This window comes from Atractosteus spatula, chromosome 9 (genome assembly GCF_055471065.1).
Source record: "Atractosteus spatula isolate fAtrSpa1 chromosome 9, fAtrSpa1.hap1, whole genome shotgun sequence".
NCBI classification, from domain to species: domain Eukaryota; kingdom Metazoa; phylum Chordata; class Actinopteri; order Semionotiformes; family Lepisosteidae; genus Atractosteus; species Atractosteus spatula.
This window is the reverse complement of record NC_142714.1, coordinates 50676546-50702076: the sequence shown is the minus strand read 5'-3', so window position 1 is coordinate 50702076 and position 25531 is coordinate 50676546. Positions and strand designations below refer to the sequence as shown.

The 25531-nt window shown below is 46.0% G+C and overlaps 2 protein-coding genes and 2 non-coding genes across 8 annotated transcripts in view; all 4 read left to right on the top strand.

Annotated features, from left to right (window-relative positions):
• Positions 1-864: 864 nt before the first annotated feature.
• rbmx (RNA binding motif protein X-linked) lies at positions 865-7125 on the top strand. Of its 2 annotated transcripts, none has more exons than XM_088925199.1 (10): positions 865-934; positions 1629-1756; positions 2131-2237; positions 2929-3094; positions 3308-3418; positions 3711-3828; positions 3922-4053; positions 4158-4249; positions 5019-6802; positions 6950-7125. In XM_088925199.1, the coding sequence occupies exons 2-9, from the start codon at positions 1648-1650 to the stop codon at positions 5336-5338; spliced, it is 1155 nt and encodes a 384-aa protein (XP_088781325.1). In that variant the 5' UTR covers positions 865-934; positions 1629-1647; the 3' UTR covers positions 5339-6802; positions 6950-7125. The 2 variants fall into 2 exon arrangements, with proteins under 2 accessions (XP_088781325.1, XP_088781324.1); XM_088925198.1 differs by having other exon boundaries at positions 3308-3424.
• Positions 1977-2043, top strand: LOC148828805 (small nucleolar RNA SNORD61). Its single transcript, XR_016091735.1, has one exon. It is a non-coding gene; the product is annotated as a small nucleolar RNA SNORD61 (small nucleolar RNA).
• On the top strand, positions 3156-3230 carry LOC148828804 (small nucleolar RNA SNORD61). The gene has a single exon (XR_016091734.1). It is a non-coding gene; the product is annotated as a small nucleolar RNA SNORD61 (small nucleolar RNA).
• A 1200-nt stretch (positions 7126-8325) lies between the features above and the next one.
• arhgef6 (Rac/Cdc42 guanine nucleotide exchange factor 6) overlaps positions 8326-25531 on the top strand; it is a 39113-nt gene continuing 21907 nt past the window's right edge. Inside the window, exons 1-7 of one of the 4 annotated variants that reach the window (XM_088925855.1) lie at positions 8326-8573; positions 12877-12960; positions 16953-17037; positions 23393-23514; positions 23992-24196; positions 25107-25177; positions 25273-25367. In XM_088925855.1, the coding sequence (XP_088781981.1) occupies positions 8409-8573; positions 12877-12960; positions 16953-17037; positions 23393-23514; positions 23992-24196; positions 25107-25177; positions 25273-25367 (827 nt within the window). In that variant the 5' untranslated portion in view covers positions 8326-8408. Of the gene's footprint in view, positions 8574-12876; positions 12961-16952; positions 17038-23392; positions 23515-23991; positions 24197-25106; positions 25178-25272; positions 25368-25531 lie in introns of those variants that run through there. The other 3 variants (XM_088925852.1, XM_088925853.1, XM_088925854.1) reach the window with 3 other exon arrangements.

The following is a 25531-nucleotide window of genomic DNA, read 5'->3' as shown; positions in this document are numbered from 1 at the left end:
CTGATTGTATTGTATGTATTGTACTATTATTATTATTGTATCATTCGTCACACTGTGGCTGTGTTGTCTGTGTAAAGCTGCTGTTGCACTGCAATTTCCCTCACGGATCAATAAAGTATCTATCTATCTAACTGAGCTGAAACCCCAGATCTAACCTAAATGTGCAAATAACATTTAAATCTTTCATTTAAAATAAAAAATCACTACTGTAATAGGAAATACCAGTTTACAGTAAAAATCCAAAGATGTTAAGGATTTCAATCCTTTTTTGACCTGAGGTGTGGAGAGCACCATGAGTTTGACCTCCATACAAACAATTACAATGCATTAATTTTTGCTGCTTTCTTTTCTTAGACACAATGCATTAATATGTGGGGTAGTGATGTCATCCGGCCCCTGAAAGAACTACAGATATATTTTTTGAGAAATCACATACTGATTCTTTGAGCCAAATGCATCTGTTTTATACATTTAAAATAATACTTTTGCAATATAATTTTAAATACACAAATGTGAAAGTTTTGAATCCCTATTGCTAAACGTTTGCTTTGTTGCTAACCAATAAAAAGTTAAAGGCGGAGAATTGCATGCTCAGAGGTAAACTTACATGCTCACAAACCCCATAACCATTTTTCGATTAATCTAAGTGGTTACATGTAGTAGGTTCTACTGTGGACTCAAATCTTAGGTCTATGAATGTTTAATGATATTATGCACAATTCGACCGCAACAACATGGCCGCCTTAGTTCCGGTTTTCCTGTTGGAACAAGGGAAATCTAGAACATTATGGGATAGAGCGCCTTTGCTTTAAAAATTGATTACGTAATATCCGGGGCATGTAGCCTCGTTGTGATCATGAACACGTGATCACTATAAAGACCGGAGGCGCCTTTGTTTGGGTCTCTCATTTTCATTGGGTATTGTGCGTTATAGGTAGGTGGATTGCTTCTTGCTACTGTATTAATGTAATTCTTTTTAGTTACTTGCTGTTCATGTACGACAGAGCGTATCGTGTTTTGTATTTTCCCCTCACACTAGATATTTACTGTACTTTTTATATACACGTATGGTGGCCGCTTTTTCAACGCAGGTATGCGTCCCCGGGCAAATGAGACGCCAGGACGCCATTTTATTCAGTTCTAAGCGTTGTTCGCTTGTTAAGGTAGTTTCGCGTTACCAAAGTCGATGCGCGGTTTTGAAACCCTGTCGTTTTAAGCGTTAACAACACATGCAGAGCTACGTTAGCTTGTGTTCAGCGTGCTAAGTGGTTCAATTCGGTTCGGTTGGTCATTCATTTTCAGTCCGCCATTTTGTTTTGCCAGGCTTGTAGGCCCCGTCGACGAGGGTAAACCGGGCTGTGGTGCTCTGACCCTTTGATTATGAATAGCATCATTTAGATGTTATTCGTAGTTTGATGGGTGGGAAACATATACGCGAAACTTGTCTTTGCACAGAGACCCGCTCACCTTCTCTCTCTCCGAGCGTGTAGCCTGGGCTCGGGAGTAGCTGGTTTGGCGGACCTGTCCGGGCTGTATGTGCGTGGTGTTATCCTGCCGTGCTTCTCCCTAAAATTTCACATCAGCCCAGTCATACGCACGTGTTTTTTTCTTTTTTTTTTTACCTGGAGACTACAACCAGACGCAAGTATGGCTGAGGCGGACCGTCCAGGGAAGCTCTTCATCGGTGGCCTGAATACCGAGACCAATGAGAAAGCCCTTGAGCAGTACTTCAGCAAATACGGCCGAATTGTGGAAGGTAATTCTGCCAGGTGTACCTGGATATATGTATTTAACATGAATTCTTCAGTATGATTTATGTTGAAGGATTATTTTAGGTATGGATATCAGTTTTTTAGCAGTTGGGGGAATGGATGGTCTTAAAACTGTAAAGATGTCGAAGTTAGTCACGTGGCATGATTGGTTTAAAAGCTAGCCAGAGCTGCTTTTTGATCATTTTCAGAGGTTTCGAGTTGCAAGCGATGATGAATCCTGAGTCTTTGAATAACGCTGAAAAAAACTTTTCCTCTAAGAAGTTCTGAGCTTGCTTGCGTGCGGATGTCTTGGCCGTTGAGCCGCTTGTAGCGGGCAGGGTGGTTAACTGCCTTTCCCCCCCCCCCCCTGTCGCTGAAGTGCTCTTGATGAAGGATCGTGAAACAAACAAGTCGAGGGGATTTGCGTTTGTGACGTTTGAGAGCCCAGCTGATGCGAAGGATGCTGCGAGAGAAATGAACGGAAAGGTAAACTGCCGCAGACTAGCAATCCTGAGTACTAACACTAGACAGTCTTGCTGTTTTCCCTTAATTAAGTTGTTGTAAGCTCAGTCTACAGCAGCCTTAACACTGAGGGTGGGGAGTATTTTACCCCAAGGGTTGAAAGGGGATGACATTCTCCGTATGGCTACTAAAATAATTGGTCGGCCACAAAAACTTAGCTTATTGTTGATAACCCCTCCCACTCGCTTCATTCCAGTTTACAACTGCTACTTTCAGGGAGGTGTTTTAGATATGCCTGTAGTTAAAAATGTCTACCAAGAGATTCTTGGTTCTCTGTGCAATACTTATTTATGCATTTAACATGCCCGATTCCTGGACGAAGCTGTTGGCTTAAGTGTAATGGTGTTGTGTTATGGTTGGATTGAGATGTGTGAAAGGTATTGCTGCATGTCAAGGGCTGTTTTGCATTTATTTTATAGTTTCCACCCCTTCGAGTGGACTGAAGTTTTATTTTCTTGTATAATCGGGTTTAAACGGATGCCCTGGATGATGTCAAGGGAACAGCTTAATGGCATCCCGGGATCTGTTAGATTAGTATCTACTGAGTGAGCTGGAGGGGCTGATGCTGGTTTCCCCTGGCCTAACCCTGTTTGTGATTGCACTTCTCTTACGAGCGGCGGGGGGTGTTGAAGTGACCCTTGTCTTCCATCCCCAGTCCCTTGACGGCAAGCCGATTAAAGTAGAGCAAGCCACCAAGCCGTCCTTTGAGTCCGGGGGCCGGCGCGGCCCGCCGTCCCTCCACCCTAGAAGCCGCGGCCCGCCCAGGGGCCCCAGGGGATCCAGGGGTGGCCCCAGCGGAATGCGAGGCCCACCAACCCGAGGTACCTTGCGCCCCTTGGTTTTGGGGGTGGGGAGGGGGGCTGCCTTTGAGTTCTCGTGTAGGCTGTGATGGAACATGAATTGACTTTGATCAAATGAGCTGAAACAACTGTTTGTCCTCTAAGAAGTTCTGAGCTTACGGGGCATGGTGGCGGGGGGGGCGAGGGTGTGGTTTTGGGGGTGTTGCCTTAACTGAAAGAACTAAGAGTTTGTAGATCCCTTTTTTAAGGGGATTTCATCCAGAGGCCCGCCGCCGATGAAGAGAGGACCCCCCCTGCGCAACGGGGGACCCCCACCGAAAAGATCCGCGCCGTCGGGACCAATGGGTTGGTGTGAGTTTGATTTTGATATGGAGGGTCATAAGGGGTCTTGAGCTGGTCCGCTGCTTTTGGCAGGATCCGACGGGTTGCACGTGCTCGGCCGCGTACGTTCGTGTCAGAACCCTGCTTCTTCCTGAAGTGATACCGCGTGCAAGACGTGAAAACAGAAGTGATCTTGGGAAGCCTTGTTTCAGGTGTAGTCAGTATTTGTGGTAAAGGGCAGGCCGTGCTGGGGCTTATGTCATCTCTGACCCCTTGGATCATTACCGAATGGTGTAATCTTTTTTTTTCCCTTCAGCTCCCATGTCTCGGGAGAGAGACCCCTATGGCCCACCACCACCTCGCAGAGATGCCATGCTTTCCAGGAGAGATGATTATCCTTCACCAAGAGATGATCATTACAGCACTAAAGACAGGTAAAGCTAGAAGATGCCTAAATGACTCTGTTCGTGTATGAGCTCAATTTTGTGGTTGGTTTTTACTGACGTTATGTGCTCTTTTTCCTCTAGCTATTCCAGTCGGGATTACATTAGTTCCAGGGATACGAGAGATTATGCTCCGCCTCCAAGGGATTATGCATATCGGGAATATCCGCACTCCAGCTCCCGTGATGAGTATGGGTCGATGTCGCGTGGCTACAGGTATTGTTGCTTCAGCGCGGTTGTCAAGATTTCGTATCTGCTAAGGTTTCTGGCTTTCAGATAGACAAGTGCACTTTGAACTGACCAGTCTCTGTATTTTAAAGTGACCGTGACAGCTATGGTGGAGGACGTGAACCCAGGGGTTACCTGGATCGCCCAAGTGCTGGTTCCTACAGAGATCCTTATGATGGTTACGGTAAGACTATGTACTTTGTGGTGTCTAGGTACGCTGTCCTAGTAGGGAAGACGCCTGTTGTGCACGTTTAAGGTTCTTGTCGGCCTGGAGACAATGCGTCTGATGTCTCAAACTCCTCCAAGGGGAAAACCAGTGCAGAATGAATTGCAGACCTGAACAGAGCTCAATAAAGAGAGCCTCAGCAAATGCCCACTTCTACAAGGAACCTTGCACGGTGACCGATTTCTGGAAATGTAATTTATAAAGCGCCCAGTCCAAAAAAAAAAAACAACCTCAAGAAATAAAGCCAAAAAAAAAGTTGTCAGTCTCCTACGCTAAATTAAAGCTGGAGTTCATCAGAGGAAATCCCAAGCCGCTGCTCAAGGAAAAAAAAAAGTACACTGGCATGTTGCAGGGGTTTCATCATTGTTGCAGTTCCCCCCCCACCCCGAAAATCCCTAATTCGGGTATCTTGGATACAGTATAGGCAATCTGCGCCCCCATCCAACTGCCCCAGTCCAAAGTCTTATTTGCAAGTCAAAACATAGATATAGCTTTACCTGGGGGAGAGAAGTGTTTTAAGTTTTGAGAAGTACACATTCCTTACGTTAAATGAAAGGTCCGTTTAAAAGGAAAACAAGTTAAAATCAACTTTGTCCAGAATGGAGGTGTTAGGAAGGAGAAAACACACACAAAAAAAAAACCCACAACCAAAAACAAGACAAAAAAAAACTTGCAGAAAATGTTTAAGTGATAAACTTGCCAATTACCTGACCCATTGACCCTGCAGGTAACTCGCGCAGCGCCCCACCCTCAAGGGGGCCCCCACCCTCCTACGGTGGAAGTGGCGGAAGCAGTCGTTACGATGACTATGGCAGCAGTTCCAGGGACGGATATGGAAATCGCGACAGTTACCCCAGCAGCAGAAGCGACCCGTACTCCGCCAGCCGCGGAGAGCGACTTGGCAGGCAGGAGAGGGGGCCCGCGCCCCCGATCGAGAGAGGCTACCCTCCTCGGGAGACGTACAGCAGCTCGAGCCGCGGGGCGCCCAGGGGCGGCGGCCGAGGGGGGAGCCGTTCTGATAGAGGAATTGCCCGAAGCAGATACTAAAACGGACCACATGAATGACTTGCGTGTACAGGCATACACTTTGCTCTTGGAGAGGAAAAAGAAAAATCAAAATGGCGAATTGAACTTTGGTGGACAACAATAACGTTTATTTATTGTTGAGCTTTTTTTCTCCTCTCCCCTTCACTACCATAACTGTTCCATTTGAGAAGAGTAAAGTGAAATGTTTAAATGAGTTTTATTTTTTTTCCCCCCACCTGCCCCTCTCCCCTTGATAGTGCAAGCCATTTTAAAAGTGATAAGTGTTTTGTTTTTGGTTTTTGTACACTAGTGCTGTTAAAACTTGCTGCAGTTCCCTGGAATAACATGCCTTTTCATTTACTAATAAAGTTTTTATATCGACAATTGTGAGCGAAGCTCGTGGATGTTCCAAAGATCGATTAAGTGTATGCACAACTCCGCATTTGCCTTTCAAAGCTTTACTTCTGTTAAAGAAATTCCAACAGTCCGAAACCCAAAATACTGACCAAAATAAGAACTATTGGACCTTTTTACATATTAGAGAATGCTGTTTTCTAAAATTCTGCTCCTGCAGTTTCATTGGTGGCCCTGTGGTCTCATTGCAAAAAAAAGGCAAATGTTACTGTTCCAAACTCTTTATCGGTGTAGTTTTCCTCAGTTTGAAAAGGATCCTTCACCATAATGAATAAACAATGGTGGCTTACTACGACCTTGCCAAAGAGCCTGACAACCAAAACGCAACCGAATCTTTTCAACACTCAACAGATTTAAACAAGTTGCCTGTGACAACAGATGGTAAGCAAAGCAAACTTTTTCTTTCCCCCCTCGTCTAAATGAAGGGTTCAGTTCATTCACGTGAGTAGCCATCTCGGCAAAGGTTGGTGCTGTAAACTGCAACATCACTATTGAAAGTATCGCCTCAGCTCAACTCGAACCTTGTAGGAAAAAATGCTGCAGAACGGCAAGCCCCGATACCCCAAGTCTTTTTAATTTAAAGACTAGTCCTTGAAAATGGTCATTGCAGAGCACCATATGAAATTTGTAACTATATTTTCATCTTTTGGAATTTGCATTAAACCCTAAAGCCCAGAAAAGCTCAAAGGATTTGAGGCCTTTGTATAATGTAAAGGAGTCATTAGTTTTTGTAGTTTCTGCAAGTCTTCGTGCTTATAAATACAGAAATATCCATTTTGGGGGAAAAAAAGGAAATGAAACCTCTGATGGAATATCCTTACTTGGAACAAAACTGGAAATGATGGATCAAAAACAAATTGGATCGTAGCCTAAAACTGCTCAGAAGATGAGGACTTGAGCCTTTTTTTTTTCATTTTTTTAAATTTGCCCTACTTAATGTTATGCTGTCGTATTAATGTTGTCTTTTCATTACAGGATGAAAATTGCGGTTTGTGAATTAAGTGGAAAATTAGTTCATGGATTTCATTCATGAGTTGGGTGTTGGTCAACAATGATCTCAAGAGTTGAAAGGTTAGTCTTCACAATCATTTTCTTAATTGGTGTTTGTGTACTGTTTTTAACCATTTACTTTGTTTAATAGACTTCAGAAAATTGTATGCAACAACTCCATGTAACTCGTTTTAATTCTGATTTCTAATCTTTGCTTGAAATTTACAGGTGACTGTTGGTTGATTACCAGACCTCTGTTGTGGTTATGGGACTGGCCTTGGGCAGCATCCTCAGAAGTTGAAGAGGAGTACTTGAGTTTTGGATAAGAGGGCAGTCTGGCTCTTATGTGATGGGGTGGGGTTTAAATCTGGGACTGTATTTCAATAAAAATTCACTGAAATTGACTTGTTTGCCTCAATGACTAAATTTAAAACAGAACTAAAGGGTCTCTTAATTAGAGGTTAAATTACAAGAATGTCTTTTGGTAAAGGGTTAGAATGCAGGATCTTCTCACAATGGGATAAATGGAAGGGAATCTGTTAAGTTGATATTTTAAATGCTTTTCTTCCCAGAATGCTTCACATACAGGAAGTGAGCAACTGAAATGCAGCACACAAACACCTGCATCATGTCACTAGTTGCACTGCACAGCAGATCATGTTGAGTGGAAAAACATCCTTCACCAGTGAAGGAGGAACTTTAGGGAGGTGCAAACGGTGGGGATTTAATTGGGACACCATGTCTTATACCCCTACTTGTGCAAATGGTGCCATGGTTTCTCAACTTCAAGGCCCAGGTATAATGCTCTTGCAGTAGTTGCTTAATGGTGGACTTGGCTGAAGGCAAACAAGGTGGCCTTATGTAAGGCAGCCTTACATTACTTATGCAACAAATAAGGTTTATCCTATTTTCATGTTGATTAAAGCACTATTTTTTTTAAATCATGCTTTTTTTTCTTGCACTGCCTTTTCATGAGTGCAAGGCTCCCCCCCCCACTGTCCCACAGATACTGTGCATACTCAACCACATTTGTTTATTCATGTTGCATTGCGTGATTTAGTGACATTAAATGATTACAGCTTTATTTTAAGGGTTTGCGTTTCCTAAAGCTTTTTCTTGCCTTTCCAATTTTTTCCAATCTTGGCACATAACTTCAGTCTACTCACTGAGCGCTTGAGCTTGGATTCACAGAGCAATTTTACGGTCGCTCCCAGATCGCAGCAGGTTATTTTTAGGCTAAGAAGCGGCTGTTGCTCCCGATCGGCCCGAATTTTCCCGTTGCCAAAGGAAGCAAAAAAAATCGACTTTCAAGTAGCGATGTGATGAATTTAAGGTGCAAGGATTGCACATGGTGAAACCACTGCATCGTTTGCAGAAACGTGATAGGCTCGGGAAGTGGCACGCTCGCCAACGCTGCGAGGCGTCTGTAAAGAAACAAGGGAAGTTAAGTTCCCGTAGGAAAAATAATTTCCTGGCGACGGATTTCCCTCCCAGGGCCCAGACATAACGGGGGATGCAGCGAGCGACGGCTACAATGCAGCGGTAGTGCGCTCGGCGCTGCGATATCAAGACGACAAAAGCAGAAGTGGATGATGCTATCGCGGATGTGGGTTATATCTTGAGAACAAGCAGGGGCCGCTCTCGATACAGACAGCGGGGCGACTGCATATCCAGCCCTGGCGTGGCGATGAACCCAGAAGAGCAGACGGTGACCTGGCTCATCTCTTTGGGGGTGCTGAATTCGCCGAAGAAGAACATCGCGGACCCGGAGGAATTTCTGAAGGCGTCTTTGAGGGATGGGGCGGTTCTCTGCAGGCTCATGGAGAGGCTCCTGCCGGGCTCCGTGCAGAAGGTAATTGATGACCCAGCGGCGAGCGCATCACGATTCCCCTCCTCGCTCGCACGGCGGGATGGCGGGATCATCCGCACGCCCAAAGAGTGCATTGCGCATCCTGGCTGTAATTCTTGCACGGCCGTTTCACGGGTCGTAGGTTAACCCCGCTCAAAACACGTTAAAAGTACGAAGACGGAGGCGCGCATCATGACAGGAAGTTTGCCAGGCAAGCCGTGCCAAAGCATCATCGCGCTTTTTGACAATGATATATATATATAAATAAATATATGTAACAATTACTGGGCTCTTGAGCTCAACAAATCTTTTCATTGCGATTTAATATATAGTGTTAAATGTGTATAATGATAACGTCGTTCTATCTTGCAGCTAAAAAAAAAAAATCCGAAGCTTCGGTTTCCCTACTTCCTGTAACTAGACGACAGATTTTCCGCATTCAAAATGAACTATAGCATCTCGCGGTTGAATCCTGCGCCTACAGTTCTGTTTTCTACAACTAGATAAATATAAAATATTACCGCTCAGTCGCATCTCTGATATAAAAAGTCCTGACATGTTTTAAATACACGTGCCTCTCTGCAGCCCGATATCTGCACTCCTAGACTTTTTATTTCTCCTCGGCGGCTATTTCTAGTGCATATGGCATTGATCTTGTGAATTCCTTTTCAAATAAACCACCCTTTGTTGTAAAATACTGGCTGTAAAATCAAATGTAAAATCAAAAAGCCTTCTCTGTTCCCAGTTCGCGCTTATCGAGAAAGCATCACTGGCCCGTACAAGGTCAGCCTGCTCCGTGTGGAGACGACAAAACGGGTTTCACTCGTTTGCGCTGCTGTAGAAAGTTAAAAAAAAGATTGAAAAACTATGACAAAAACTTTTAAGACACGAAACTAGCACACAGATTGAAACGGCGATCTTAATAGCCTATGGATTAATATATTGTGCTCCGGTGTTTTTGTTTGTGACCACTTTGTTTACAATTCTCTACCTTGGCACTGTCTCAAAGAAGAAGTGACACTTCAGGGTGACAGGGATGTATATAAAGTTGTCAGTTAGAGTAGTTCAGGTGGGCAGCTGCGTCAGCATGCGTAGGCTGCAAAGGAACAAGTGATAGGTTTATTCCATGCTGAAAAGAGAAGAGAGAAAACACAACGTTTCGGCTGTGGAGCCTTCTTCAGGTGTGAGAAGACATGGCAGACAGCAAAGACTAAAAATCTTAAATTAATAGATTAAATTAATAGATTTAATCTAAATTTAATAAAATTAATAATTTAATAGATTAAATTAAATAGCACAGAAGAACAAAAGCTGGGAGAGGGGAGGAGGCAGGAGCAGGGGAGAGGCAGAGAGGCCACTCAGGTGGTGCGAAATGGAGAGAGGTATCGAAACCTGCATGTGCATAGAGAAGATTACACGAAAAAACAAGCCTGTCAGTGAGAGAAGGGGGAAGGTGTGAACCACGTTTCAGGATAATTTTCGTTTCTGATGTCTTTCTGCTATGGGAGTTGTAAGTTAGTTTTTAAACGTGGAGTTGGCCCTCATCCAGGAGAATCAGTCCCCAAATCAGTGTTGTACAGGGAGTGCCATGACCTTCGAGATGCTACAGAGCCTCCGATGTTGATGCACCAGAGTCTCAGGTGTGGTAGCCAGGCGGGTGGCCCATGAGAGAGCTCCGGGACCTGGCGCAGCCATGAGGGCGTACCAAGGCGTTCTAATGGTCAAACATCAAATGGAAAGACAACATTACCTTCCCTGAAAGAAGGCAGCCGTGGATCTCTGTGGAAGGTAGCTGGGTGTGGGGGAGTGAGGCCGGCCTCTCTGACAGGAGTGGGCTGGGTGAACGGCCGTCGGCCACGTGCTTTTGCAGCCCCTCATAGATGATGGAAATACCTGGGGAAGCTGAAGGCACAACCGGCCAATGTGGACCACAGATGCACAGGTTCTGGTCCGGACAGGGGTTCGGAGCCACGCGCCGATCACTGGAGACCTGCGTGTGAACCCTGTTGCAGGAGCCAGAAACTGCCCAACGTGGGAATCGTGGACCTTGCATTCTTCCGAAGCCACAGGACACAGGGAATCTCCATCTCCAGATTCATAACCACCAGTGATTTTTTGTTGTTGTTGTTGTTGTTGTTGTTGTGCAACCACACAAGTCAGATTCAGCAGTTGTTGAAGACTCGGCTAAAGGCTACAACTCCTGTCCTGCACAGGAAGCAGGCTGGCTCGCAGATGCGCCCCCCCCCCCCCAAACACACCCACCTCCACGGCGCCTTACGGAGGAGTCAGCGCTGATCTGAGGAGCATACCAGTCCCTGTCAGCGCCAGACAGGTCACGGGACCAGAAGACTCAGGCCGACTAATGCCAGGCCGTCCTGCCCATCAGGGTGTCCCCCTCAGACACTGCCAGTCTTGCGCCACCTAATGGAATATCCTGGTCACAGCTGGCGAATCACAGTACTGTAGTATCCAGGCTGTGGACCACAGGGCAGCGGCTGTGCCGAGTCCAGCAGAGGGAGGCGATGAGGAGGGCGAGCTCTCAGTGCAGCCTGGAGCAGCAGAAGAGAGCCTTGTTGTTCTCGCTGAGGAGTCCTGGCCTGCGAAGCAGTTCTGCTGAGGAGATACGGCCCGAGCTGCCGGCTGGACACTTATATTAGCTTGAGGGGACCTGAACTGAGCTCAGGGCTGCGTGAGGGCCCAGGAGCGGCATCGGGGACCTCAGCAACGCAGAAGAAAGTGTGCAGAATGAGAACTAGCTCCTTTTCTTACTCGTGGCTAATTGATCCAAGGACCTGAATCAGCCGTTTCTTCAAACATGCGATGGTATCGGCCTCAGCATCGCGACCGGGCAGCCGGTGCCACCCTCACTGGCTGCTTTCAAAACACAGCTGGAACAGAAATTGGATCATTTAGCTACTAACTATAACAGGCCAGAGGAGGCCAATGGCCTTATGTTGTTAAGGTTTGCCACTGTAAACCCCAAGTAAATTGGAATGTGATATTTCTCCAGTTTTCTAGGGCTTTGCCACAATTACACCAGTCATCGCTAACTTGACTGTCTTTGACTTGACTTAATTTCTGCTTGATTTTATACAGTGGTTTGTCACAGGCTACAGACGAATCGAATGAATAATAATAACACCTCTCTCTGCTTTTACTGTGACCACAGCTTTAACGTGGTACACTACAAAAGACTAACAGAGGTATAGACAACTGAGCTGTAACTGTTGCTTTTATCATAATTGCACATGACAGGGCTGATATGAGTCACCACATCACATTTTCACTGGCCAGGCAGTGAACCCGTTTATTCCATGCGCTAATCATTTCAAGGTATCATTAGAAAGAAAACTACATTGTTTTTCGTTCTTCTCTATTTAGTGACTTGATAAGAGCAATGGGCCTTTGTACAGTTTGAATAGTATCTGTGTTAAGTGTCTGTGGTCATAAACGCTTATGAAACTTACTAATACTTTAAGAAATGTGTAAATGTTGCCTTTAAATGTCTCGCTTTCTGTGACGTCAAATCTTTAAAGCCTAAATAATTATGTATAGGCTTGTACAGCGATAACCGTTCGCGATAACAGAGAAAATCGTTCCTCGTCGTGAAACTGCAACCTTGTGTCTTTTTCCTTTATATGGCAAGAACGGTAATATATAAACACACTAGAGTACATCAACAAAAAATAGTTACAAATTAAGTTTATAGTGTGGGGTCTCCACGTTGGACTATATCATATTGAGTCCGGAGCAGCTTTGACATCATACATTAAAACAAAAAAAACAACACAATCAACAGCTGCATCTTACAAAAAAAAAAGGTCAGATGAGGTAAATAAAGGTAACAGCTGAACAAAGGCACACCTTTCATAATCTTAGGTTTCGAAACAGGTCGGAGATATTCCCTTAGGTCTGTTTTAAACTGCTCAGATGTGGGTCCCTTTCCCAGAGCACCTCGGTGTTTCGTACACAGTGGCGACCCAGCGCAAACTGCACCCCGCGAGCGAACGGCAGCGCGAGCCGGCTGAGGGGTGTGTCGTCACTTCCTCTTTACGGCTGTCTTCCTGGTGACAGCTCCCCAGTGTGAGGGAGGCAGGCAGGCGGGCAGGCAGAGGGGGGATCGATCGGCGCTCACTTGCCCCAACTGCGCGGAAACTTAACACGCCTCCGTCCGGCTGCGGTGTAATGGACTCTTGCCTCCTGCCGTCGTGCTGTCGCGACCGGCTGCCAGGAGCCTTGCCAGTGACCTCTCACTGACTATACGGGTCGGCTAATGGTTTGTTTTCTCGCAATTGGCTGTTTTTAGTACTGCCAGGAGCCGAGGACCGAAGCGGAGTGCCTGGCCAACATCAGAGAGTTCTTAAAGGGATGTGCTTCGCTGAAGATTGAGGTACGTGGGGAGCAGAGGGGGGTGTCTAGCGTGTACACTGTAATGCATGACCCAGCTGGGCTGAGTATCTCTTAATAAACCCGCTCAGCTACCTTTCGGTCTTTTCTTGTTTTGTGGAGACTGCAGGGTAACTGTTGTTTCTAGGTGTGTGAAATGGTTAACCCAAAATGACGCGATCCCTGCCCCCCCATAACACACACATACACACACTTTCTGCGTTTCACCCTTGTCGTGTTTACAATGTTTGGACAGTATCCGAATTAATTTCAGGTGGCATTTCCCGAACTGGGCGAATAGTTAAACGCTACAGCGGCGTTGCAAGTCGGAGGTGTCGTGTGCTGTTTCTTTTTTTTTTTGGGGGGGGGGGATACTAAGCGTACATTTTGTAAGGTCTCTTTAATGCTGTTTAATTCATGAGACACTAATTGCATGCGAACCCCCCCCCGAGGGTATCTGGCAAGTAGTGTTGCTCGGAAAGATCGGCATCACGTTATTTGAATAACTCCGCACTCGGCACAACTGCATTAAGTCCTGCTGCAGTTTAAAAAAAAATAGTTACGGCCACTCCAAAATGGAAGTGACTGTTTTCGCTTTCTCGTTTCTTCCTTGTGTTTTTATGTACCACAGGGGTGAAATTCAAGCTCAGAAATAGCTCCGATTGGTATATTTATAGCAATTTGAGAACCTTCATTTGAGATCTCAGTTGTGCTTTTTTTTCCCCCAAAGGGTTTATTCTGCTTGCTGAATGGGTGCAACTCGGTTTGCTTTTTCATGTCGGTGGGGAACATGGTATTTTTGCCAGTGCTATTTGCATACTCAACAGGTGCAGTGTTTTTGATCGGATAGACACCCCATTTTTTGCTCAAAGCAAGCCCTGGAAGTAACATTGTTGTGTCTGAGAGGAAAAACAAACTTACTGTGACTAGTGACTGGATCACCTGTGGGGGGAAAATGCTTGAAAAGCTAACATCTCAATTTCCGTGCAGAACTCATTGTTTAGAGAGTAGTAGACATTTAGGGTTTTCTCCTCCGCACTGTGCTCTGACATCAGTGCTGCCCTTTGAAAGGCTTTTGTGTATCTGTAATTTAAGACTGCATAATGACAGTCTCTGTCATATGCAAAATAAAAAAATAAAACCAAAGTTTTTTTTCATCAAAAATAAAACAAAGTAAACCATGCCAGTGAAACATCTTAGCCTTAGTATTCCTCAGTGGTGAGGAAAATAGAAAAGGCATTTGCTAGGAATGAGGGCACATTTTCACAGCAGGCCCTTGAGTGTTTGTCATGGGTACGTGTGATTTATTTATAATAAGGGTTTCTGTGCTGGTGGGATCTAAGCATTAGAGCTGTACCGCTTTGATGCCGTACAAGGACAAATGTTGTTCTTTTCAAAATCTTATAAAACAGCACACGCAGTCTGCTCTTGAAATTCCATGAAAGTCCTGCAGTCACCCCAGGGCGGCTCCTAACTCGTCCTTTGATCTGCAAGAGATGTTTGCCAGCCCCATGGCCCAGTTTCTTGTCGTCTTGTTAAGGACGGGGGGGAAAAAAAAGTCCATCTGAGAAACAGAAGGATTGTTTGTTATCTCCCAGCGCGCCGCATCTTCGTTCTCTTGTCGGCCGAGGGCTGAGAGATTGGAAAGCTCTGCTGTGTCGGTGGATGTTTCCATTGGATCAGAGCTCCGTGACCCTGCTAATCAATCTTTGATCTGCTCTCTTAGATCTTCCCCGAGGGTGTCGTGCTATTGGGATATCATTTTGTTCTGTATTTCGTGTCAGAGTTGGGACTGTCTGTGTCCCAAGATTCAGTTACCAGCAGGAGGTTGTTGAACCATGTAGCTGTAGTGGGACACACCTTGTGGCGATGAAGAGCTGGTGAATTCACTTGTCCCAGCCCTGGTGTGTTAAGGTTTCTACTTGTTTTTCTTATCGCCCCACATGTGACTCATGAAGTGCTGTCCAGAAACGCGCTGTAACCCAGCACAAACACCTGGAGTCTGCTGTCTGCCCTGGGCCCTTGCCTATAATGTGAGCAGTGTCAATGTGCTCAATGACCAGAGCAAAGACTTTTGGGATATGGTGTCCATAAACATGCTTTTCAGATTGCGTTTTGCCACAGGTTTTTCTGTTTGCAATATCGGAGTCATCTTTCTCTTTTTGGAAGGGGATCAAAGGGAGACATTTGCTTTTCTAATGAGGGCTTGCGTAAGAGCAGGCATTCACGGTGATTGTAGCCAGAAAAACAAAACACCCTTTTTGCTGCAAAATCACGTCTCCTCAAAATCAGCCGCAAACCGAGATCCGTTGGAAACCGTGAAAGCAATGAAAGAGCTCTGCTTGATGTCTTCATCAGGGGAGTGATGTGTTCTTTTCCTCAGCAGCTCCCTTTATCCGAAGATTTTAATCATGGTGTGTATATTTTTGGAACACCTTTAATTTTGTGAAAAAAATTGTTGCTGGGTTAATTTTGGAATAATTGGTGCATTTAGTGCTGCACCGCATGTGTGTGGGCTCCGTGTCTTTTATAAGCATGACCAATCCCGTGCTTTCCTCTGGTCTCTACAGTTTATATGGACCTATATTTAACTTCATCTAAAGGAGCAAGGCATGCTGGCTTATTATGTGAGCAGCCAGGGTAGCTGTTTAGCTTTCAGTTCTGCAGGGAAGTTGAGAAAAGAGGAAGGAGCCGAGTATGGGAACTGCAGGGCCCGTCTGCAGAGTGCGTCCTCAGCAAGCTCGTGTTTGCTTGAGCTGCAGGGTCGAAAAGAAATGGCCCCCGCAAGAAGAAAAAGAGATTCGAAAGACTTTTTATGACTTTTTATGGTTTTGACGGGAGGGAGCAGCACGAGCTTTTTCTTTTTGGCGCTGGGGTTCCTGCTAAACCTGTTGAGGGGGTGAGGCATGGAGATCAGAGAGCAGACCTCGGCCTGTTTGGCTGGCGAAGGGAACGAAAGAAAGTTCAGAAAGACAAGCCCTTATGAATAATTGAGGGCCTCACTTGACAGCGTCTTGTTGCACTGAAAGCTCTTGGTGCGCCGGCAGCAGTTGGAATGCCTGCTGCAGGGGAGCTGGGAGACGGGGCTGTTTCAAACGGGCTCATCCAGCTGTTTCTTGAAAGAAGCCAGGGTTTCAGCTTCAAATTTGTGGCTGGGTAGGCAGTTCCATACTCCCACAACCCTTTGTGTAAAGGACTGGTGGGGTCCTTGCTCCCCAGCCTTTCCTGTGGGTTCACGTCTTGAATCAGCCGTGTTGTGAAGAAACACCTGTTCACGCAGACCCACAGGACCTGCGACTGACTCCTGCAGTTGCCACATCGTCTGTTGTTTCAATCATTGTTTTATGCTCCTTTTTGTTTGCACAATGGATTTCTTTACAGCTAAGTAATAGTTTTGAATGGATCGGCTGAATGAATTAATTATAACGGTAATATTAGGGGCCATTTGCCATGTGCTGCTGCAGATATGGAGGTCCCTTGGGAAGCAGGCATGTAAAAGGTGAAACTCTACCTGTGACGTGTAACCCAATACTTTAGTGTTCCGTGCAGCCGCGCGCTGGACTCTATTACATTGCGCTTTAAAGAGATTTATTCCAAGCGCTAGGCTTCTTTGATGGTTTGATTTTGTTTTATGTTGAAATCCCTCGTTTAAGCACAGTGAACGATCGTTGCTCTTGATTCACAATTTTGTGATTTTTGTGATTCTTGTGAGCTCGCAGAAAAAGACATTTCATTGCCAGCAACTGCTGCTGCTTCACGTCGTATTGTTGTGCGTTTGATAAATGAACTTTGATTTGATTTTGATTTGATTCTCCGATTTGCGCATTTGAGTGACGAATGTCCCATTCTGATCCTGATTCCGATCCTTCCATCGATCCATCGATCGATCCTTCCCACTCCATTCCACTTCTTTATTTTAAGAGAAACACTTTAATGCATAGCACATACATTCTTTTCCCCCAGTGAATTCTCAACCCTGACTCTTTTCGTTGTTAGGGCTTCGAACCAGAAAGCCTTTATGCGGGAGAGAACTTTGGCAAGGTGCTGAATGTGCTGCTGGCAGTCAACATTGCCACCCAAGGTAAGGCAAGACCTTCTCCAGAGATGTCCTTCTCTTGTCCTCGTGTCAGTGCGCTTTGCATTCCTGTTGTAGTACAGCTGCCGTTTACTCTGCAACTGGGGTCTCTGAAGAATTCTGGGCAAGAATAGTTTAGCCAGTGATATCAGTAATGTCAAACTATTGTGTGCAAAACTCTTTTGTTTCCTCTCCAGCTGCCCTTGTGTGATGTGGCCCATGAAACTGCTTCTTTCACTCTGCAGTCTGCGTGACTTAACAGTGTCCTGAAAGCGCTTGTTTGGGCTGTATCCTAGTGCTCTGCAGACATCAGCCTCATGGCTTAAAAATAGCCACAATCTAGTTTCTGCGAGGCTCGAATGCAATGCGATTTCAGCTGGATTTGTCCCAGAGCTTTCATGAATCACAAAGGTGTCCTTTATAGGCTGCTTTTCAAAGCAGCCTCTGCCAGTTTTAGGCTGCCTGCCAGTTAAAAAAAAAAAGCCAAATTCAGATTCTAAGTGAAAACCAAATCTGTTCTGTATTCTTTGCATGTGTTTGTAGAGTCTCCTCTGTAAGGGAAGCATGGCTCATATAGCACAGTTCACACCTTTTCTTTTTGTGTGGGGCACAGTCAGGTGCAGCCAGGGGAAATATTTTGTCCTAACACATTCAAAGAGGCAAAGGGGAGCACACTTTGTATTCCCCATGGTCCAAGAGCCGCAATCCAAGTGGCAGGTTTAGCACAACCTGTTGGACGCAGGTTAAATTCTCCTGTGTAAAAGATTTTGATTGTAAATCACGTTTCATCCAGTAGTCCACATATCATTCAGAGGACGTAGAAGAAATCACTCGGCTGCAGATCAATGCATTGTGTGTTTTCTGTGCCAAAACAATTGGATTTGACCAGGATTTCCCAAGTAAAGCTTCATAGTCGGATAATCACTGGTGGGCTTGGTTGAGCTTGAGTGGCACAGTGGCGTCCTCAGCCTGGCGTGCACACGCGTGACCCCTGACGCGTCCTGAACGTGTGTGGAGCTGCAGCAAGAGCTGCCTCGCTCCTCCGGTCAGTGCAAAGTGGAATCTGCAGCGTAGAAACATCGCTGGGGCCCCTTATCCCTGGTGTACGGGTACGAAGGCCAGAGGACAAGGATGAGCTGCTGAGCAATGAGCAGGTCAGGGCAGTAGTGCGGAGAAGTGGCCAGGGTTCTGGACCTCTAGCTGGGGGGGGGATGTGGGTTCAAATCGCAGGCGAGGCGCTGCCGATGGAGCCTCGAGAATGCTCCAGTAGGATACCCAGCGTTATACATGGGTACATAAGTAGGGTGCTTTTGGATAACATTATCAGACAAATAATGTAGCAGTGGTAGTTTCAGATATGGAGAGGGAGTACCAAAGGAATTGGGGATCCCAGGTGTGTGGTCAGAGTTCTTGATGTTTTCTGTACTGGTAGTGGTGGTTTAGACGTTACTGTGAAGGTGACCTCGGAATGGAAAGGTAAACGGGGAATTAAATTGCATGGACGTCTTCCGCTCGAAAGCTTTTATTGCGAGACTTGTGGTATCCACTGGTAGTGAGGAATAGCCGGCTCTGGCTGCTGTAAAGCTGGAAGCCTCGGAGATGAGGACAGCAAGTGTTCAAGCAGCAGCTGTGCCGGAGTGCTCTTCCCACTGGAGGTGGGAGGCGTGGGGGTGAAAGCTGCTGTGTGATGTGATGAGCCTTAAACCTTAAAGCATTGAAGGTTAAACCCTTAATCGGGTTTTGTATCAAATGGTTTTCTGCATCATACATACCCTTGATACTTACTTTTATTGTCCCAGATGGGAAATTAACTCTTCAGGCAAGTAAAGGACATGACACCATGCACAATACCTTTAACACAACGCAGACCCATTAACAAATAAGTGACATGTATGATGAGAAAGAAAAATACACATATGAATGAAGTAAAATATAGAATCAGTTGTCAATATTAGGAAGGGTGATACCCGTGAGAATAAAAGATAACTTAGTTCAGCTCTGTTTCAATTTAGGCAGTCTAAATCGATACCCAGATGGAAAAAGCTCAGATTCACTGTGCAGGGGGCGGTCATGACAGTCAGAGTTTGTATTGGCACTACTTCCACACTGTTTGATGTCTAAAAGCCAATAATTTTGCTGTGCATCAATAATTTTGCTGGCTGCCTTCACAGTCCTGCTCAGTCTGTTTTTTATTGCATGTACTGTATCAACATTGCCAAACCAGGCTACTTCAGTGAATTAAGGACAGAGTCAATGGATACATTGGATAGAATAAAGTCATAGTTGTAGTACATGCGTTAAAAGAATGGAATTTTCTATAGACACAATGTCATTTCTTTCATATTAGCAACGTTCGAGCCCTTTTAAAAGCTTAAGCTTAACCTCAGCTGACTGTGGCTTCATCCAGTGTCTGTGCATGTCTGTACACATGCTACAGGAAAGGTGCATTGTAACATCAGGCAGAGCCATTTGATTGCTTCTGGGAAAGTGATGCAGAGTTAAAAAAACAACTGGGGATCTCGGGGTTTGGCCTGTGTATGGCCAGAGAATAGCATTACTGCTCTCAGATGAAACGTTTTACTCGTGTGCCACCTCACATTTATTACCTGTGTCTCAAAAACTAAAAACTGGGCCAAGCTGCGTATTCCGATTTCTGTGTTTTCCTTCTATTTCTTCATTTTTCTGCATAAGGATGTAAGGAATGTTAAAAAGGAGAGGAGGCCCTCCAGCCAATCTAGCTCATTTGGTAGTTAGTGGTTAATGAATCCACAGGGTCTTGAACGAAGTTAGGGCCTTCAGTTTGAGCCACATGTCTGTGTAGCTTGTTCCATACTCCTGCCACCCTTTGGGTACAGTGCCTCCTTTTTGGGGCCAGCACTGCAGATCTGAGCACATCTGGTCACATGGAGAGAGTGCAGTAAGCCTGCGCTTCACCTCTGCACAGGAATGACCAGGAAGCAGTGACCCCTGGAGTGCCGAGTTCTGCAGATGGCTCCTCTGTCCTCCTCGGCGTGTCCCCCAGTCTGTGTGCTGTCCCAGGCCTGGGGGGAGGTTGCTTGATGGCTGGCCCCTGTTGCATTTACTTTGCCAGAGCGCTGTTGCCTCTGCCCTGGTCCCACTCGTTAACAGGGCTCCGAGCCAGTCCAGCTGCACACATGGTCTTTATCAGAATCTTTATAAATAGCACAGGCCTTCCTTCCCACAGCTGCCACTGGTCTACCAGCTGAGGAAAGGTGTAACCCTGGAGTTTATATCTAGTAATAAAGTGACATTACAGCAGTGAATAAAATACAGGGATGTTTGCACTGAGTCACACCCTGTCTGACCCTTTACTGTGTTTCCCCCCCTTAGAAAGATTCATTTTTTTGCTACAGACATTTTAAAGTTATATGAATGACCTTTAAGGAATGCAGATGACACTTCCCGTAGTATCGCAAGGAGTTTTTTTCCTGGTGTACTACTGAGCTCCTCTGCTCTTATTTCCTGAAAGCCCGGAGAATTGACTTTTAAAAGCTGCAATACTGATTGTGTCATTTTCTTAGTCATTTCATACCGCGCCGAGCACAGCAGCTCAGCTGTCTGATTTTCTGTTTGGGTGGGGGGACCCACATTATCCAGCATCACACATGCTGGGAGGCTTATTGTTAAGACCGTAAGAAAGGTTAGAAATGAGAGGAAGCCTTTTCGTCCGCCTGGCTCACGTAGTTGCGAGTAGCTGAGTGATGCAAGGGCCTGATCCAGACGTTTCTTGCAAGAAGGCAGGGTGGCAGCTTCAACAGGTTCCCACAACCCTTGGGTTGTTGTTCTCTGCACTGATTCCAGAGCAGCAATGTCTTTATTGTAAAAAAAAAAAAAATTGAACGCTGTACTCTAAATGAGGTAATAGAAGGAAGATTTATTGGTCTTAATTACGTGGTTCGGGTTTTTCACACTTTTTATGGATGGGACCTACATTGGGAGTTACCCTTGTCGTGTTGCAGTGCAAACTGACTTCATCTGTCACACTGAACAGTTTCCAACGGCAGTATTGATTCCTGGCTCAGGAGAGCTCCGGGGCTCCCCTGCTATCATTGTACCCGACTCCTTAATGATTCAGCTGAACCAATTTTTCACTTAATTACAGACTTCAATGGACTAAATTACCAGTGTTTCTGGGTATTTTACTACGCAGGACATCAGGCTGCCTGCAAACTCCTGCATGACTGCAGTCCTCTAAAACCAGAGCCGAGTGTTGCCGATTTGCAGTGTGTTATTGGGGTCTTCAGGTTTTAACTGGTGGCAATGATTGTTTTTAAAAACGAGAAGCAAGAGATTGCCAGTACCTTAGTGTGGTATCGACGATGATTTTCAGGTCACAAGATCCTGGAACAGGTAAAGACTTGGAGCCAGAACAGGCCGGCACATGTACGCAGACACTTGCAGCTCGTTCAGAGCCATGCTGTGCAGTTTTGGGGGTTTTCCCTCAAGGGCAGAATTCTGTTGAGTTAATCTCTCGTGTGAAGGGTTAGAGCAGCCTAGTGTAGGATTGGTCTGAGCAGCAGGAGATCTGATGCAGGTACGGTGGAGCTCTTTTCTTTCGGCAGTCCATGTGCGCAACACATTTCACGTTTTGCGTTTGTCTGCTTCTAGGTAAGAGACTTCTAGTAAAGGAAAGCACTTAATCGGTGGAAAGCTTTCATGTAGTGGCGACTGTGCTATTGCAGCATTACCAAGTTCAGTTGTCTCAACAGTTGTTTTCTCTGTTTAGCGTCCAGTCTGTTCTTGTTGGCACATTATTGTTGGTTACATGTTTGAGTAGGAGCTTCCCTTTTTTTCAAAGGTAGCTTTCACATTTTCCTGTAGTCCTACAATTGCTAATCCACAATAAGATTTTAGGTTACCTGAATAGGCTTCACTATTCAAAGTTTTATGTTTAACAGATTATTATCAGTCTCAAAGGTGATTCCTAAATCAGTCTCAAAGTGCAGTATAATACCATTAGATACTGATATATGCAACCCAAATGAATAAAAAAAAAAAGACTTTAAAATCTTGTATACTTAGACCCTTAGATAAGACTATTACAGTGACTTGGTGCCAGTGGGAGCTAAAACCAGTCTTTTTCCAACATGCACTAGATTGTCGAATACCTCAAAAATGTTTTAAAATCCTGTTGGCAGGGATTGGAGACGGGCTAGGGAGCAGGCAGTCATTTAACAAGAGCTCAGTGTGCAGAAATGCCAGACGGGGTCTGAGAAACGGCGCTCATACCTTTACGGTAATCGCGGTTGGTCTGTCATGCCTTCTCCTGCTGCTCCTTGGCCTGCACACGATGTGCTTGTTATTTACAGTCGTTCTTCTTGCCTGTCGACGGTTTTTAAGGAGTGTCCCCCAGTGATAGATGTTGACACAGATTAGCTGTGCAACGGCTGCGCATTAGTAAAGGAGGATTTTTTTTTTTTAAATCGCTGCTGTGATTCAAAGGATTGAAATGAGCCATCCTGGACCGAAACAGGATGCGTGCGGCCTGGAATGGTGGTGCTCATGGCGGTTATGAAATACTGGCCTTTCTGCAGCTTTCTTCCAAAGCAATTTACTTATTTATTTTACTTTCCCATTTTACCAGGTAAGTCAACTGCGAACGAATTCTCAGTAATGATAATGCCCTTGAGCCCCCTGTAGACAGCAGGGCATTTACTGGAGGACTTTGAATGAGAGTTCAGAGCCCTGATCACTGCTCCACGCTGAAGAAAGGAAAGAGTGTAGCAGAGGAGCACGAGCCGACTGCTGTTTGTTTTTAATGAACTCAACATTATAGGAGTGATTTTGGTTTCTCTATTGTGTATTGCTTTCCTGCTGAAACTATTTCTGAGCATTAACAAATAGTGGAGGGCCCTGTTTAGGTCTCCTGCAGTTGTGTGATGTGAGACTGGATGAGCTGTTTTTTTGGGGGGGTAAAGTATTAATTTCCCTACGAAGGACTTGAAGCTGGCTGAATTAAAGATGTCGGTGTTGCCTGCAAAGGGAAAAGGGGAAGAGCATCTCTGAGCAAACCAAAAAAAAAAAGAATGAATTCTGACTGCTGCACAAATTTCAAACACTTTTTTGTTTTCCGCCTGGTGGAAGCGGGACGTCCTCTCAGTGAGGGAGGCCAAGCGCCTCAGAGGCTGTGCCGAAACGCAACACGAGTCACACGGCTGCCGCTGCCCGGGCGCAGTTCGCCCCCTCTTCCACCAGGGCGGCGCTGCAGCCACGGCCCGAGAAGTGGAGCAGAAGGAAGTCAAATTAAACCGCACTCATGCCGGCAGGTAGTCTTTTTTTTTTTTTTTTTTTTTTTTAAAGTGCATCGATAACCGAATTGCTCCTCCGCCCACCCCAACAGACCGAGTTGTAGAGAGGTCATGCCAGCAGCCCGGCTATCCAGCACCTAGCCAGTCTGCGAGCTCACAGAGTGCCTCCTCTTCCAGAACGACCAGGGCCCTGCGCAGGCAATCCAAGAACGTGGTAAGGAGACGCTGCCTCTTCTGGGGTCTTGGGTTGCGGTGGTTTTTTGCAAAGGCATGCAGGGATTAGGAAAGCCATATGCTTTTTCTATTCCCCAGTGCATGGAAACTTCTGAGGTCTGCAACTGCAGACAACCCTGTAATCTCGCAGTGCTTTGTGATTGCTGGTTTGGATAGTAATGTCTTGATGTCTATGGGCTGGACAGGGAGCCAGGGGCTTTGGAACTCCCCCCCCATAATCTCCCCCCCCAACTCCACTAGATGTAATTACCCAAGTAGCTGGGGCAGAGGTGGTCAACTAAAGCAGGGAATACTGGGATGTACTTTTCGCATGCTTATTTGGTGTGTCAGTCTTACTTGGTAGCCAGGGTGGTAGGTTGTGTTTTTATTAATAAATGATAAAAACTGATTTTTACGTGGGGGGGAGCTCAGCTGTTTCTCCCGTCTGAAACCTCCGGTTCCCTCCCTGCTTCCTCAGGAGATGACGGAGAACGGGGGCCAGCAGGTGGTGGTGGTGAAGGCGCGCTTTAACTTCAAGCAGAACAACGAGGACGAGTTGTCCTTCAGCAAGGGCGACGTCATCTGCGTGACGCGCATGGAGGAGGGCGGCTGGTGGGAGGGCACGCTCAACGGCAAGACAGGCTGGTTCCCCAGCAACTACGTCCGAGAGGTCAAGCCCTCAGGTGAGCAGCGGCCGTCTGCCCTGCGCCGGCCCCTGGGGCTAGTCCAGGAGTTCACCTGCAGTGCTGCTCTCCAGAGAGCGTCGGTCACAGAGAAACCCTTTATTTCTCGCAAGCTGGTCAAGGCACATGCATTCTGGGAATCAGGGTAACTGAGCAGCTGTGGTAGCTATAGGAAATATGAGGGGACAGTCTCCGACTGCTTTTTTCCTCCAGCTGAGCACTTAATGACCTAATTGAAATCATTATTGACTTAATTGGCGAAGCAGACGCTCTTCTTGAAAAATCAGAGGTTTAAAGCCTGCCGGACAAGTGGCCCTTGAGGATCGGAATTAGTAATGTCGGAAAGTCTCCTGACTTTCCGGAATCGTCTATCGTTCTGCTTTGGCCGTTGGCACGTTCTCTGGGGAGGGTTTTCGCATATTTCTGGCCATAACTTAATACTGTTACAGACGGGAAGAAGAAAGGGGAGACGTGAGAGAAAAAAAGGACATGGCACGCACAGGCTGTCCAGTCCCGTTCCTGGGGGCCGTGTGTCACTGGGGGGTTTTCTAGGTCTCTTGAAAACAGCAGCACCCAGAGGGGTGAGAGGAGTTAGTAAATCCAGTCGGGTCCAATCAGGCACATGATACGACAGTTCAGGTCATTAAGGTCCGAGCTGCAAAGAAAACACCCAGACGCACTGCAGGCCCTCTACGACCAGGACTAGGGACTGCTTATTTACACCGTTCTTAAATGGGTTTAAGTGGGTTTGTTTTTTCATAATTCTTCAAAGTTAAAACCCTGATTTAACCGTATCGGTTTACCATCACAAGAAATGTGTCCTGTTGCCGATAAGCCGAAGAGTGGTGCGCACTCTTGTCTGTTGTGTGCTGCGTTCAGGTCCTCATGTTACTGTCTTCCTTCCATCTAGATAAACCTCTGTCTCCCAAAGCTGTGAAGGGCTTTGAAGTGCCACAGCTGACCAAGAACTATTACAGTGTGGTAAGTCTCCTGCAGCCCCCTGTTACAAACGACTCTAATTGTGGAAATCGGAGCAAATGAGAGAAAGTCCTCTTATTCTTTTCTCTCCCTTTCAGGTAGTGCAGGACATACTTGACAATGAACGGGAATTTTCTAAAGAGCTGCAGACACTCCTGAGCTGCTACCTTCGGCCCTTGCAGTCCAGTGACAAGTAAGCAGTGCAGACTGCGGGGCAGGGGGGGCAGACTAGCGCTCACCTGCATTGGAAAGGCTCAAGTGGGAGAAGTTTAACCGGCATCACAGTATCTGCTTTTATCATGCTGTTGCTTCATTTCCAGCTCAAGATTTTTATGTGTAGTTCCTGTTGCTTGCAGG

Excerpts from the sequence above, each read along its gene's own strand:
- rbmx (XM_088925198.1), top strand. The coding sequence starts at position 1,648 with ATGGCTGAGGCGGACCGTCCAGGGAAGCTCTTCATCGGTGGCCTGAAT. Across the intron at positions 4,054-4,157 it reads TCGATGTCGCGTGGCTACAG|TGACCGTGACAGCTATGGTG; the intron begins GTATTGTTGCTT and ends TGTATTTTAAAG. Across the intron at positions 4,250-5,018 it reads AGATCCTTATGATGGTTACG|GTAACTCGCGCAGCGCCCCA; the intron begins GTAAGACTATGT and ends TTGACCCTGCAG.